The sequence below is a fragment of the Prunus persica genome, chromosome G7 (assembly GCF_000346465.2).
Source record: "Prunus persica cultivar Lovell chromosome G7, Prunus_persica_NCBIv2, whole genome shotgun sequence".
In the NCBI taxonomy this organism is placed as follows: Eukaryota; Viridiplantae; Streptophyta; class Magnoliopsida; order Rosales; family Rosaceae; genus Prunus; species Prunus persica.
The window spans coordinates 14,782,224-14,797,091 of NC_034015.1; the positions used below are offsets into that span (position 1 = coordinate 14,782,224).

General features: G+C 34.8%; 4 protein-coding genes across 4 annotated transcripts; all 4 read right to left on the reverse strand.

The window, feature by feature from the left end:
• LOC109950404 (alpha carbonic anhydrase 4-like) lies at positions 282-1,734 on the reverse strand. The gene is made up of 7 exons (XM_020568997.1): positions 1,641-1,734; positions 1,339-1,559; positions 1,040-1,146; positions 854-959; positions 609-770; positions 483-536; positions 282-377 (listed from the first exon to the last, which is right to left on the reverse strand). Exons 1-7 carry the CDS (start codon positions 1,732-1,734, stop codon positions 282-284), a joined length of 840 nt encoding a protein of 279 aa, XP_020424586.1.
• Positions 3,128-4,492, reverse strand: LOC18769903 (alpha carbonic anhydrase 7). The gene is made up of 6 exons (XM_007203977.2): positions 4,399-4,492; positions 4,085-4,305; positions 3,789-3,998; positions 3,489-3,698; positions 3,338-3,391; positions 3,128-3,202 (listed from the first exon to the last, which is right to left on the reverse strand). Exons 1-6 carry the CDS (start codon positions 4,490-4,492, stop codon positions 3,128-3,130), a joined length of 864 nt encoding a protein of 287 aa, XP_007204039.2.
• Positions 5,489-7,425, reverse strand: LOC18771065 (alpha carbonic anhydrase 4). Its single transcript, XM_020568998.1, has 7 exons — positions 7,332-7,425; positions 7,023-7,240; positions 6,560-6,666; positions 6,366-6,480; positions 6,117-6,278; positions 5,962-6,015; positions 5,489-5,752 (listed from the first exon to the last, which is right to left on the reverse strand). The coding sequence occupies exons 1-7, from the start codon at positions 7,423-7,425 to the stop codon at positions 5,489-5,491; spliced, it is 1,014 nt and encodes a 337-aa protein (XP_020424587.1).
• On the reverse strand, positions 8,483-10,274 carry LOC109950405 (alpha carbonic anhydrase 7-like). Its single transcript, XM_020568999.1, has 7 exons — positions 10,172-10,274; positions 9,855-10,072; positions 9,654-9,760; positions 9,453-9,567; positions 8,860-9,027; positions 8,676-8,729; positions 8,483-8,575 (listed from the first exon to the last, which is right to left on the reverse strand). The coding sequence occupies exons 1-7, from the start codon at positions 10,272-10,274 to the stop codon at positions 8,483-8,485; spliced, it is 858 nt and encodes a 285-aa protein (XP_020424588.1).

Sequence of the window (14,868 nt, forward strand, 5' to 3'; positions counted from 1 at the left end):
GAAAATAACTGTGGAGGCAAACGAGCACGACTCAAAATAGCATCAACTCTTGAGTCCGAGATTTTCATGTTTCTTGGTGTCCAAGTTTCTATGGAGTTACTCCTTGAGAATGTAATCTGTCCATGGAATTTATTTTCGGTTCAAAATTGAAGACATCATAGACAGTCTAAAGAACATAAAGAATTTTCCAAGATGGTATGCTTAACATATCTGTGCAAGTACTAATTTATTACACAGCAAAGAATGCAAACTTTTTATTTTCTTTTCAATCATGGATGTTGCTAGTTTCGCAACACTGGCTGTCTTAACAACGTGCTGTAGAGCATGATGTCTCGGTCGTTGAGAGGCTGTGATGGTCTTGCGTTCATCTTTGCATACTGCATTCAGGTTAATGAACACAAGTTAAATAGGTGCTCAAAATTGATACTTTAATGTAGTTAGTTCTAACAGAGGAATCACATAACAAAGACAAGGTTACTTACATCATAAACAGCTTGTTTAAGTAACTCCAGTTGTTCTTTCGAAACAGTATTTACCTGAGGGCAAATTATCTAAATGTGAATTTACAAGAGTTCAAGAAATGTTCATGGCAGATGAAGAGGTTTTACCATTTCGTTTACGATCCAAATAACTCCTTCAGTGCAAGGAGGGGTTGTGAGTGAGCCAATGTATCTGTAAAATTTTAAGCTGCTCCATTTTATCTCACTTGGATCAGTCAGTTCCAGTTGTGTCTCCTTTGTACCAATCATAGACTCTAAGCCGTTGTGCACCTGAAAATTGGAATATATATAGTTGAAAAGTAACACCTTTGAGCTCCTATAATTTGTTTTACACATGTTTTGAGTCTTTTTACCTTTGAGAGAAGAGGATTGGGGCTACCAATTTTGAATAGAAGTGCAACTACAGCTTTATTGTTCAGGTCCGGACTTCGGTGAAGCATGTGCAGCTCCAAATCATACCTAATAAGTAACTCTTTAGACATTGATCAAACAATTTGGATATTTAAGACAGAGGAGCTGAGATAGAGAAAGAGAGAGACCTGATGCCATTAATGGAATGCTCAGAGGGGGTGTGCCAATGGCATTGCTTGAGGAAGTAATCTGTGCCATTGATTTTGACTGATCCAGCATCACCCTCCCACTCCATCTGCATCAATTGAATATAATACGAAGAAATGAAAATTGCAGCACTATGAATGTCTCTTAAAATATGTTTTTGTTTTTGATGACAAATTAGACATTTCCACACAGCATATGTAGTAAAAATTCATAAGACCTTGAATGCTACACATTTGAAAAAAACAATAAATTAACTCAATGAGATTTTTAATTTGCCCACCGCTATATAGTGGCCTTCGTTCTTCATGGTTGCATTGCAGGGCTTGTAACTCATTTGAAGATCCTCTGAACTTGAGATCACTTTGGTGGCACGGTCATCCGATAAATCTATTGGTGATTGCAATTTTCCATACTTGCATGCTGCCCATTCTTTCTTAAGCTCTCCCCAGTGTTCTGGTCCCTTGTCATTCCCATTCCTATAATCAAACTCTATTTCTTGACCTGCACCAAAAACCCAATGGCTGTGATAATGATGAAGCTGGTAAATGAGATGAGTGCAAGAAGTAAATATATTTGCATTACCAACAACTTGGGCTCCAATTGGTATTTGGTGCCAGTAGAGAAGAAATAACGAAAATACAAGGAACTGAAGATGGGCTTGCTTTGATTCAACCATCGTTCACAGACAACAGCCACTAAAATCATACAAATGTTAAGACAGAGGAGCCTCTGTTCTTTGTTTGAAATTGCTACAATGAAGAATGATAGAATGATGCACTATGAGCCTATGCCTATATACAATTTCCCGGATCTAGATGTGGAAAAAAATCCATACATCATCCCTCTAGTAATATCTTTGTAATACTAATCACTTTTATTGCATACTAAAATGGGGTCTGAATGATTTCGAAATTTGATGACGCACAACAGCTAGGACATGCATGCATCTGTGGTTTGCATGCGAAAGTACTTCCACTCCCTACGATGGAGAAGTTTATGTGACCTAACACCGCCACGTGGTGTTATTAATCCACGTATTAAACATGTTAGCTTCTTGGTGTCTCGCTGTATTCGTATCCTCGTCTAATACACTTGCATTTTGAGAAAACCTCTTAACGAGTTGGACTCTCTCTTGGTGGAAACTAGAAAGAATCATCAGTCTCTGCTAACTAAGGTATCTGTTAATAAATGCGGATATGTCCCAATCTTGCCCTTTTATTTTTTGGAAAGTCTTTATCTCTGTTTGGTACGGAAAGATTTACCTCAATTCTTTCCTAGGTTCATTTTGAATTTTCTTCTTATTTTATTTTTATAAGTTGGCACATTGTGCTATGTAGTGCCCGTGGATAGCATTTGGAAAGATAAATGATTTCAATCCATTTACAACAATTCAATGTTAATGGAAAATTTCATAAAATGTTACACATTCATTCTAATTCTGTTTTTGACTAAAAACCAGCTTAGGGACTTGGCAATGAGAGAGACCTGGAGTTGGAAATAGTTTGTGTTCATGATGCAGCACAGAAGACGGATCGACAAACATCTAAACCCGAAAAAATAAACTGAAATCCACTAGAAAATAGAGAAATCTCTAAATTTTGATTAATAATATGATAAAACCTATTAATATAATGCCATTAGTCGGCTTAAATAGAAAACAAAGAAACACTAGGTTACAAAATATTCCTAAAACTTAATTAATAAGAAAATACTTTAAATCATATCAGGAAAATAATATCCTAATTGATAACTTGTCCAGAAATATAAATATAATACAGATTTTTTCAAGAAATCAAGCAACCTGAAAATCCCAGAGATACGCATTCCTTCTTTTCCTACCGCCATAATTAATGCTCAAGCATGATTTTCCAATTTTGAAGCCGAATTTTCTGATTTTGAAATTTCCTTCCTAGGAATAAACACATGATTTGTCCTACATCAGTTCAGAACTTCCATTGTCCTTGCTTTAGTAGCTTGGAGGTAATCTAAAGACTTTCTTAGTATGCAGCCACCACTGGCGACAATGGAGGCTGATGTGGTTAGTTACACATATCTCACTGGAGGAAGGATCAGAAAGATGAGCCATGGAGCTTGATATCCCGGCCATAAAGAGGTTGTAGTGGTCTTGCATTCATCATTGCATACTGAACTCAAGGTAATCAACAGAAAAAGTTATTATATGCTCAAAAATGGACACTTTGATATGCTTTTTGGTGGACATTATCATTTCGAAGAATCTGTTGCACAAGAATCACTTCACAAAGACAGGTTTTACTTACATCGAAAACGACTTGTTGAAGAAGATTCACTTGTGATTTTGAAACAGAAAGTACCTGAGGACAGTTTATAATTAGCTTCTCATTTTTGGCAACTGAAATGTGAAATTACAGGAGCAGGAAAAATTTTCAGGGCTGATGAAGTCGGTTGTACCTGTTTGTTTATGGTCCAAGTAACTCCTTCAGTGCAAGGAGGGGTTGTGAATGAGCCCATGTATCTGTAAAATTTCGAGCTATCCTCTCTCATCTTCCTCCTTTTCGCGTCTTGAAACCCTGTCTGAGCCTCCTTCATCTTCATCGGATCAATCACTCCCAGTTGTACATTCTTCTTTACATCAGTCATAGATGCTATCTCCTTTGTCACCTGAAAGTTGGAACAACACCATTGATCTCCTGTCCTCTTCTCTAATTTAACTAAAACGAATTTTTAGCACATAATTTGGAAGGATTTTACCTCAGAGAGAAACGGATTGGGTTTGCCAATTTCGTAGAGGAATCCAACCACAGCCACATTGTTGTTCTTGGCTCTGTGAACCATGTGCAATTCCAAATCATACCTTTTGCCATTAATGGAATGCTCAGAGGGTGAGTGCCAATGGCATTGTCTGAGGATGTAATCTGTGCCATTGATACTAATTGATCCAGCATCACCTTCCCACACAATCTGCATCAAATTACAACACAAGCAGTAAAAATTCATGTCTGAATTTGTACACAAACAAGTTAAAGCAGAGTTTTTCACTTTCTTACCGCAATAACAGGACCTTCGTTCTCGATCATGGCTTCGGCAGGCTTATAACTGACTTTAAAATGCTCTAAACTTGAGTTTACTTTGGTGGCAATCCCATCCATTAAATCTATTGGTGATTGTGATTTGCCATCCTTGCATGTTTTCCATTCCTTCTTAAGCTCTCCCCAGTGCTCTGGCCCTTTCTTGCTCCCTGTCTTATATTCAAATTCTATTGCATTCTCTGCACACAAAAACCCCAAACTGAATAAATTATGATGAAGAAGAATAAGAGAATAATGTAAGTTTATATATGTATGTATGCATTTGACATTACCAGAATTTTCAGCTCTAACGGGTTTCGGGTTCCAGCACAGAAGAAAAAATGTAGAAACAAGTAACCCAAGATGGATTTGCTTTGATCCAGCCATCTTTCACAGCCAACAACACTCGAGTTTCAAATTGCTACCACCCAAAAGCCTTCTCCTGTTGGGGTTTATATAGCAATGTTCAATTCCAGTTACAGAATTTGAATGTGGAAACAAATCACAGCTTCTCCACTTTTAAGCAATTATATAATTTACCTTTCTTGGCAATTGCAATTATACTTTGTTAATGGAAATTCAAGAAGTTGTATTAACTCCTTGATTTATGTAAGCTCTCCCTCTTATACTAGTATTGAAGATTTTTCTTTCTATATATACAAGAGTTACTATATATAGAAAATAAGAAGTTTTGGTGCAGTTTTTTTGTTGTGATTAAGCAAGCATATCCTCATAATTAGCGCTAGATTTTGGGGGATTTATACACTTCTCTAGAACGTCTTGGTACAGAGAACAAAAAATAAAAATTAAGACAAATGACTTGGTAATTTTTTGTTTGTTTTGCTATAACTGAAAACTAACGACGACATCCACGCAAACATGTCTACAGCAGAATTAGTTTCACGAAAAATCTGTTGTAACCAAATCAAACAGAGAATGTTGTTAACCAACCAAATTAACGGAATTGAGATGTGTGCTTTCTGATCTATCATAAAACAAGTCCATTCTACCAACGGATAGTTTTAGTTCATTTTTCATAAACATTGTGAAGAACATATAGAATCTTCCAGGCTCGTATGCTGTAATTTATTATTATCATGGACATCACATTGTTTGCAAGAAATATAAAATGAATAATTATACCACGTGATCGTACTATCGTCTCAAATAGAACAACGCTAACTCACAATTGATAGATACAACAAATTCATGCCACAATTTCTCATAAATTTCATAAATTCAACAAACTAACACAGGAATTACAAGTCTACGCTTATATAGCGCACAAACCTCACTATTAAAAAAAGTAGAAAAGAGAAAACAATAAAGGAAAATAATACAATATATCTTCTTTCTAATCAAATTTAAAAAAAAAACAGTAATTTAGAGAAGATATGCGAAGATACACACTGTTATGTGCGTAAATAATCTGAGAGATTGCTTAGGGCTTTGGTTACCCTCTGGGTGGCTTGGTTTTGGTGCATTAATTGAGCCAGATTCCTTGGGGCTTTGTGCACTAACTGACCTATATTGCTTGGGGCCGTGGTTGCCCTCATGGGGGCTTGGTGCATCACTTAACGACAGGCCATAGTGCTTGATTTCTCGGTCATTGAGAGGTTGTAATGGTCTTGTATTCATCTCTGCATACTGCATTCAAGTTAAGCAACAGTAGAAATTAATTTGTGTGAAAAATTGTTACTTCGATGATAGGTACTGATCATTTGAAAGACACTACTCTCGCGAGTTTTCACTTTGTTGAAGTAGGTCATTAGTTCAAATCTCATAGACGACGCCGGTAGATGAATACGAAGAAAACAAAAATCAAGGAATCAATTAACGAAGATAAGGTTACTTACATCATCCACAGCTTCTTGAAGTAACTCCACTTGTTCTCTTGAAACATGTTTTACCTGAGGGCAGTTTATGATAAGCTAAGTCTCTCATAATTTTTTTGGCTAAAAAGGATATGAAGAAATGCTAACTAATTAGGGCTGATGAAGAGGTTTTGTACCTTTTCGTTTATGGTCCAAATAACTCCTTCAGCGCAAGGAGGGGATGTGAGTGATCCAACGTATCTGTAAAAACTGAAGCTAGTCCATTTTATTTCCCTTGGATCAATCACTCCTAAGTGTACCTCCTTTGTAGCAACCTCAGACATTATATCTTTGTTCACCTGAAAATTGTAAGAGTTGGAATAACACCATTCATCTCCTATAGTTTCTTTTATACAATTGTGTTAATCTTGAGGCCTTTTAATTACCTTTGAGAGAAAAAGGTTGGGGTTGCCAATGTGGTATAGAAATGCGAGTACAGCAATACTGTTCCTTATTTTCGGGTCGGTGCTTTGATGAACCATGTGCAGTTCCAGATCATACCTAATGAAGAGACTCTTTAGACATTGAAGAAACATTTTGGATTTTTAAGACAAAGGAGATGAGGGAGAGAGAGTGAGACCTTATGCCATTAATGGAATGCTCAGAGGGGGTGTGCCAATGACATTGTTTGAAGAAGTAATCTGTGCCGTTGATTTTGATTGATCCAGCATCACCTTCCCATTCGATCTGCACCAATTGAATACAATACAAAATCAAGAAAGAAATGGACAAAGGAATAAGTTTTCTTATAGCAAAAAGATCACAAAACCAAAGCTCTGTTTGTAACAATGTGAAAAGCAACACACTAATATTTTTGCTAATAACAAATATAGTGTCAACATACTAAGGAACAATGAACTATGGAATAATTGAAATAAGGAATTGTTAAAAAAAAAAATAAAAATATTCAGCATTAATTAACACCATCATTTAGTATCAATCTTGGATTCAAATCTCACGAACGATAGTTGTTCAATAAATAAATAAGACCATTATCCACATCTCAACCAAAAGAAAACTCAATCGGATTTTCAATTTCTAACCGCAAGATAGGGACCTTCGTTCTTGACAGTTGCATTTGAAGGCTTATAACTCATTTTAAGATCCTCTAAACTTGAGGTCACGTTGGTGACATGATCATCCGACAAACCTATTGGTGATTGAAATTTCCCATCCTTACATCGTGCCCATTCTTTCTTAAGCTCTCCCCAGTGTTCTGGTCCCTTCTTACTCCCTTCCTTATAATCAAACTCATCATGCTCTGCACCAAAAACCCAAATTCAATATAAAATGTGATAACGGTTATATTGCTCTTGATAATGATATGAATCCAATCATATATATTGCATTACCAGCTTCTTTAGCTCTAATCAGTGTTGGATGCCAGTAGAGAAGAAAAAAAGTAAAAACTAAGAGCTGAAGATGGGCTTGCTTTGATTCAACCATCATTCACAGCTGAAAGAAAACAATTAAGATTATGCAAATGTTAAGACAATATTGATGAACTGTGAGTGTATGTTATGGAGCTTCCTCAATCACACATGGCAGCCATCACTGTATAATTAACAGGATCTAGATGTGGAAAGAAATCAGATATCCCTTTACCCTAGCTAATGTTATCCCCTTCGTTGGTTTTAAATCCATGTCACCTATATTAGATGCTAATTATAAGTAACATTGCCTTGACTTGTTCACTTGAAATTAAAAGAATTATATATATATAGACATGAGAATTTGCCAACACCCAATCAGCTCAGGGTGGATCCAGAGTCCCAATTTATATTTTTATTTTCTAAGGGACAAAGAAAATAAAATTAAAAAAAGATACACAAAAATTTGCCAATTACTTGGTGGTTTTTATTTTTATTTTTACAAGAACGATTGGATAATAGATTAATCATCATCAAGGTCATCTTCTCCTTCACTAAAGAAACTCCATAATGACGTGATGCCAGATACTTATACAATATCACTCTTTTAGAAATGTGGTTTGAATGATTTCGATATTCGATTAGGTTCAACGGCTAGTCCCATGTGATTTTATGCCATTGGATGAAAGTTTGATGGAGCTTCTTGAAACAATAAGAAAAAAAATTGAAAATAGTTCATGATAGATATTATATTCGTGACATTATTAATTTATATCATATTTAGCAAATTACCCCATATGAATATCGTGTCCTATAGTACTAGTCCATTTTTAACAATTCATTAATGCATGGTTTTTCTTTTTGATGCATACTAACGTATACAAATACTTTGAATGATCATTTGTGATGCCGTTATAAATTAAGAAGTCTAACTAGAAACAGATACATTGAAGAACAGAGGAAATTCAAGCTATAACAAGAGATATATCGAGCACATTGAAGTCCATATATGTGTTCCAATTTTTATTTTTACAAATCAAATATAACAAGAGAACAATTTTTTTCTCCATCTTGTTGTGAGCCAATTATATAAGTTGAGTCCACTAGGGTTTCTGGCGAACTCTCTTATATCTTCAGTTGTATTTAATAATCTTTGGTTTTTGGAAATAGAGGCGGATCATTCGTCGATTGAGAGGTTGCAATGGCCTTGCATTCATCTCTGCATACTGCAATTAGTTTAAGAACCACATTAGAAAAAGCAAAAAAAAAACAGAACAAAAATCTTTTCTATGTGATCAAAGGATGGAAGCACAGACAGCCACTTACATCGTACACAGACACTCGAAGTAGGTCTATCTGTTCCCTTGAAACAGTCCCAAACTGCGTTGAGGCAATTAAAATTTAGGTAAGGAGCTAATAAGATAACGTTCTTGGCCCGCACGCAAGAAATAGAAATTAAAAAAGACTAATGCAATTAAAAAGAAAAGGCCTATAGTTGAAGAGGGTTTACCTGTTGGCTCATGATCCAAATAACGCCTTCAGTGCATGGCGGAATGGTGAGTGAGCCTGTGTATCTGTAGTAGTTTTTTCCATCCAATTCTACTATTTCTGCAGGATCAATCACCCCAATGCTTCTCTCCATCTTTTTATCCGTCATAGATGCTATATCCCTCGTCAACTGAAAATTCAGAACCAGCACATGTTAAAGATTATTAGGACGTGTGGTACGTCTTGAGAAGACTTCACTAATTTCTTAGAAATTTGATATTGAAAACCTAAAATTCTAAGCTCTAAATGATGATTCTGCACCCTAAAACAATCAACTGTTAATAAATAATATCGAATTAAGTTGAAGAAAATTGAGTAGAAGTGATGTTTTCACGACGCGTCATGTCTTTAAAAAAGATTAGATGTCCTGTACATTGTATAGTCTTACGCCTATAGCATGGCATGTGATGTATGTACGTAGTATATTAACGCATATAGTATGAGATTTGATGCATGGTAATATTTTGTATTAGTGATAACAAGCAAAAAAACAATTTGTCAAAAATTAATACTGGTAACTCGGGCTAAGTGGTTTAATGTAGGAGGCTCTTTCACCTTTGAGAGAAAGGCATCAGGGCTACCAATCTGGTAGAGGACTCCAACAACAGCAGTATTGCTTTCCACTTTCGGATCCGGGCTTTGATAAACCATGTGGAGCTCCATATCGTACCTAACACAGGAAACTAGATCATGAGAGACATATCAACAAACAAATTTTATGCGTCACAATTTTGTGGCATTAAGAGAGACAGAGACCTCTTGCCATTCATGGAGTGCTCGGAGGGAGAGTGCCAGTGGCTTTGCTTTAAGAAATACTGAATGCCACTGATCTCAATCGATCCGGCGTTGCCTGCCCACTCAAGCTGCATCCACCACATAAGTATGATTATGAACTACCCTTTTGCATAATTAATATCTCCTAAATATGATTATGAACTTCAGAGTTTCCTTAATTACCTTAATGTCATGGCCTCTATTCTTGAGAGTGGCATTAGAAGGCTTGTAAATCCTCTTTAGCTCCACTAAGCTTGGGAGTATTTGAAAACTCTTACGTGGCAAATCTATTGGAGATTGCATGCCTCCATGTTTGCATGCTGCCCATTCTTTCTTGATCTCTCCCCAGTAAGCTGGCCCCTTCTTGCTTCCCTCAACATAATCAAAATCTCTCTCATCCTCTGCACCAATATAATATAACATAAATGTATGAGCAACTCAATATAAGAACTGCTAATTAAATGTTAAAGAATAAAAGCATGCATTTTCATTCTGCATACCAACTTCTTGAGCTTCGACGACTGATATTGTCGAATGCATGAACAGAAGTACAAAAACTAGAAAACAAGAAATGATGAAGATGGGTTTGCTTCGATGCTTCATGTTGATCATTTATCAGATAAAACATGCAAGTCTTTGTGATGTTCTGATCAGTAGGAGTTTTTTTATTGGTATATATAGATAAAAACCACTGCAATTAAATTGAGGACAAAAAAGGGAGAGGCATTGCAATCACAAGTTTTTTGGATAGTCTTGGGCGGTATAACATGAGACGTCTCAGGACTAATGAATGCGCCATATAAATTACAAAGGCAATTGTATTGTACACTGCCAGTTTTGAGTTTGCTACCGAAAGTTTTGCATGATTTTGATCAATGAGGAAAAGCCGGTAAAACTTAGACGAACATGAGCTGGGTAGAGTTTGGGTTGATTTTAGGTCTAAATCTCATCACGCTTGAGAAGACATATAAAAGGAAAGTTTCACAATCCAAGGATTTCACTTTGGTTTATATTACTTTGGAAACTCTAAACCCAAAGTAATTGCATCTGTTTATGCCAAACAGAAAATAAAGTAAAATTTGTTTGGACAAAGAAAATAAAGTAAATGCATAATTTGGAATTTTAACATGGACTTAGCTAAGTTGGCTAGAGCGGATGTGCTCCCCACTCTGCACCCGAATTTGAATCATCCTCCCATAATTTAAATTAAATTAAAATTAGAATATTGTTTGTATGATAATGTATATATACACACACACGCTTGAGCTAGCAATACAATGAACCTTCGTGTTCTTCTTAATTTCTCTCATAAATAGGAGAATTTCTAAACAACTAGCCATACCCATACATGCGGCTAGAAAATATTCTGAAATCTAAATTATTTCCCAACAATATATCATGCAAAATATATTGATGTATAGGTCAAATGAAATGATTTTTCAGGGTATAAAAAAGCATGACTTGGATGATCCCTTTTATTTTATCTACTGTTCAGATTTTGTGTGTTTTCAGGATTATAGCATTTACTTTGGCAGAGGAGAAACTACCCAAAATTATAACCAACTTTGCACATCACCAAGCTAGCAATGCCAAATAAAAACAAAGAAATTAAAAGCTAGTTTAAATACAACTAACACCGAATTCAAGAATCAAAATCAGACAATCAATATAAATAAAGGAAGTCTAAGAGCTTCATATACCCAAGCGTTTATCATAAGAATCAGAATCTCATTCCAAATTCAACCTGAGTTAATTACAAAACTTGTGTACTCATTATACCAAATTAATTTAACTCTAGTTACAACAAGTGCTATAATGTAAAATTGCTAACTAAAATACATTGTAGTGACTCTTAACTTTTACTTTGGAATTGCCTTTGAAATTGTGAGACTTGCCTGCATATTTAGTTCTCTTCAATATCTCACACAAATTAGAGTAGTCAAATCAGTTAACATCTTTCTACCAAAAAGAGCTCACCCAATACAAACAAGCAGTAAAAGTTGTGTTTATACTCTTAGCATACACAGACTCTTAGCAGATCATGCAATGCAAACAGTTCGTTAAGAAGTCAGTTGTTTATTATTTAGGATATAAAAAAGCATGACTTGAGTGCCTCACACTATTTGTTTTACTTTTGGTTCATATTTGGTGTGTTTTCGAGAATATTTAACAGCCCCTGCCCGGCCCTTAATTTGCGAATAGAAGGCTGCAAATGTAATTTTACAAGTTCTATATTTAGGCTGCGGCTGACACTTTAGAAAACAAAAACGAGCATCTTGGAACTCAAACAAAAAAGCCAAACAAGACGTATATCACTTTTTTTTTTTTTGGTGATTAAAGAAATTGACATGAACAGAACCTGCTTCAATATGGTCTGAAATCATTATCAGAAAAGGAAAAGGGTCAGAAAGTTGGACATTTTTTAACGTAACACAATGGCCATGAACTTAAAAAAAATTAAAAATTAAAAATTAAGATCGAATTTACTTTCATCTAATTGAAAACAAGGTAGCCTCATTTTCTACCAAAAATAAGGTCCACCCTGAATTCCCCCAGCTGCCAAACATTGGCTTCACGATAAGACCAAAAAAAAATTAGGATAGGTGAGTTGTACAGCTGGCAGTAAAAACAAATTGGCATGAGAATAGATGTCCAGTCATTTCGGTTGACTAATCATACTACTTAATATTTAAATGAATGCACTGTATGATTTTTATGTTTAAGGATCTTCATTCCATTTGAGCCATGACAAGGTTAATTTCAAATTCTGTAATCATCTTGAGTGCAGACTTAACATAGTCTAAATTATTGAGCTTGACTGATTACATAAAAGATTACAAGTTTGTCAAAAAAAAGCTAAAAATATTAGCTAAACAAAACCTAACCGAACTAATAATAGAATTCATTTTCTCTCTGTTTTCTTCATTACCTCTTCTCTATTTTATGATCTTCATTTTATCTCTGTTTTTTTCATTGTCTCTTCTCTATTCTCTGATCTTAACACAAACACAAACACCCACATTCAATTCTTCTTTTTGAACAATTATATCATTTTGTATTTTTTCTCAAGATTGTTTTTTGATTCACTCTTTTCTTGCACCTCAAGACATTGAAACCAATCAATCCTCTTGGTGAAAATATTAAGTTCACCAAAATAAAACTTGGGATATGAATATGAGTATGCAAAGATGATTGAGCAAGTATATATGTAGGTAGAATTTCATATAATTCGGGATGTCTATAGAGTACACTAGGTTTAGTCCAATCTTTCTCAATTTATTCTACCACATAACTAATAAAATGATTTTATAATAATATATTTAGTTCACTCCAATATCTTATGTAAATTAAAATATATTTAAATAAAATAAGAAAATAGTGTTATACCCACCCATATAAGCAAAGATTAAAATCTCAATCTTACCATTACTTATCAATTCCAACAAGCATTATTTATTCTAATATATCATGCAAATGGTTGGTTAACAGGTGAAATTTATTCTTTAAGGGTATAAAAGCATGAAGGGAGTCATCACACTATTTGTTTCTCCAACTGTTCATATTTTGTGCGTTTTCAAGACTAGCCGAGGAAACTTCACTTTGATTTTTTCAAGAGTTTGAAAATTTTCATATAACTCTAGATGTGAATACTCTTTACACATTTTTTACGTGGGAGACAATAGATAAACAAAATAAAAAAATTTCCGTTCATTTTTTTATAGAAAAATCTAAGTGATGAGTTTCGAGGTATTTTACATATGTACACAAAAAAATTATATACAAATCGAGTTTCATTCTGTTTTCCCTTTCTTTCAATTAAAACCCCACACACAATTGCAAACAGACACTTAATATAATTCATCAACGCGTTATAACAGAGTGAACAACTATAACTACTCCTTATATATATGCATCATGAGCTTCAAAATTTTCCTCTGTATTGTCTGAGTTGTCCTCTATAGACTACGGTATACTTTTTCTTTGGCTGTCTACCCCATTTTTGAAACCTAAATATTTCTTTATCTTTTAAGGGATTTTAGGAAGAAGGGGATCTCAACTATTGGATTGATCATTGATGGGGGGTTGAAGAAGTTGTAATGCATTTTGAGCAACTTGCTAGGAGCGTAGAACTATCAGTCTCTAGTTTACCATAAAGCCCTTGACTGCTAATCAGCGACTTCAAGTTGAAGCTAGGCAAACACACACAGATATATATATATAAATATATTATACATTTGGGATCTACTTAATCATCTACATCCATAAATCTTCTTTCAGTCAAAGAGGTAGGACCAAACATGTAATAAGAGTCAAAAAGGGCATCAAATGTACGTATTAGTGGGCCGATGAGGATCAGGTACCAGCACATTCACTACTCCAATGATTTCAACAAGAGAACGTTGTATTGTATATTTTAAGAACATTATCCAAAAGCAGATTCTTATATATATATATATATATATAGAAAAATTCTTTTATTCGGACATTCCGATGTTATTATCGTGTGGACGCTATGTATTTTGTACTACATTTCCCTACTTTCATGTCTGTTTACAATAGATTATGCATGATAATAACGTGCGGATATATATTTCAAATATTTTTAAGTAGTTTTTTCTTTCTTCTGTTACTATATATAGCTAGTTAGAGAGTTGCATGGATCTAAAAATGAAAAGCCTAAATTAAGGGATATGATTTGATCAAAGAACGAGAGTTGAGAGATTATATATTGGATTAATTTTTCGAGGTATTATTCTGAATTGGGTGGGTCAAATTTTTCAAAAGCTAGCTCTCATTAAACCCTAGCTAAAAGTTGGTGGGTGTAGGCATAGGGATTAGGATCGATGCATTTTGAAATCCTTTAACTGAATGGGGGCCATGGTTTGCAGTTAAAGTTATAGAGAGAGGGGGCATTTCTTTTCTCTCTTCCACTTTACATGTTGGAGAGGAAAGGAATATGAATACAGCTCCTTTCTAACATAAATATTCAACAATGGACCACGCATTTGTCTGATTCTTCTCAGAATCTGATGAAGCGTACGAAATGCATCTATCATATTGTAAACGAGTCATAGTAGTAGCAAACTAGCAAAGTGAACGCGGTGCATTAAATCAAGAAATTGAGCACAACGATTTTGAGCAGTCACCAATCACTACTAGAAAACTTCTGTATCTGCCATTGGTACACCCGTGACCT

Excerpts from the sequence above, each read along its gene's own strand:
- LOC109950404 (XM_020568997.1), bottom strand. The coding sequence starts at position 1,734 with ATGGTTGAATCAAAGCAAGCCCATCTTCAGTTCCTTGTATTTTCGTTA. Across the intron at positions 960-1,039 it reads CATTCCATTAATGGCATCAG|GTATGATTTGGAGCTGCACA; the intron begins GTCTCTCTCTTT and ends GTTACTTATTAG. Across the intron at positions 537-608 it reads TTTGGATCGTAAACGAAATG|GTAAATACTGTTTCGAAAGA; the intron begins GTAAAACCTCTT and ends ATTTGCCCTCAG.
- LOC18769903 (XM_007203977.2), bottom strand. The coding sequence starts at position 4,492 with ATGGCTGGATCAAAGCAAATCCATCTTGGGTTACTTGTTTCTACATTT. Across the intron at positions 4,306-4,398 it reads CGTTAGAGCTGAAAATTCTG|AGAATGCAATAGAATTTGAA; the intron begins GTAATGTCAAAT and ends TTTTGTGTGCAG. Across the intron at positions 3,203-3,337 it reads TTCAACAAGTCGTTTTCGAT|TATGCAATGATGAATGCAAG; the intron begins GTAAGTAAAACC and ends CCTTGAGTTCAG.
- LOC18771065 (XM_020568998.1), bottom strand. The coding sequence starts at position 7,425 with ATGGTTGAATCAAAGCAAGCCCATCTTCAGCTCTTAGTTTTTACTTTT. Across the intron at positions 6,016-6,116 it reads TTTGGACCATAAACGAAAAG|GTAAAACATGTTTCAAGAGA; the intron begins GTACAAAACCTC and ends AACTGCCCTCAG. Across the intron at positions 5,753-5,961 it reads TTCAAGAAGCTGTGGATGAT|TATGCAGAGATGAATACAAG; the intron begins GTAAGTAACCTT and ends ACTTGAATGCAG.
- LOC109950405 (XM_020568999.1), bottom strand. The coding sequence starts at position 10,274 with ATGAAGCATCGAAGCAAACCCATCTTCATCATTTCTTGTTTTCTAGTT. Across the intron at positions 10,073-10,171 it reads CGTCGAAGCTCAAGAAGTTG|AGGATGAGAGAGATTTTGAT; the intron begins GTATGCAGAATG and ends ATATTGGTGCAG. Across the intron at positions 8,576-8,675 it reads TTCGAGTGTCTGTGTACGAT|TATGCAGAGATGAATGCAAG; the intron begins GTAAGTGGCTGT and ends AACTAATTGCAG.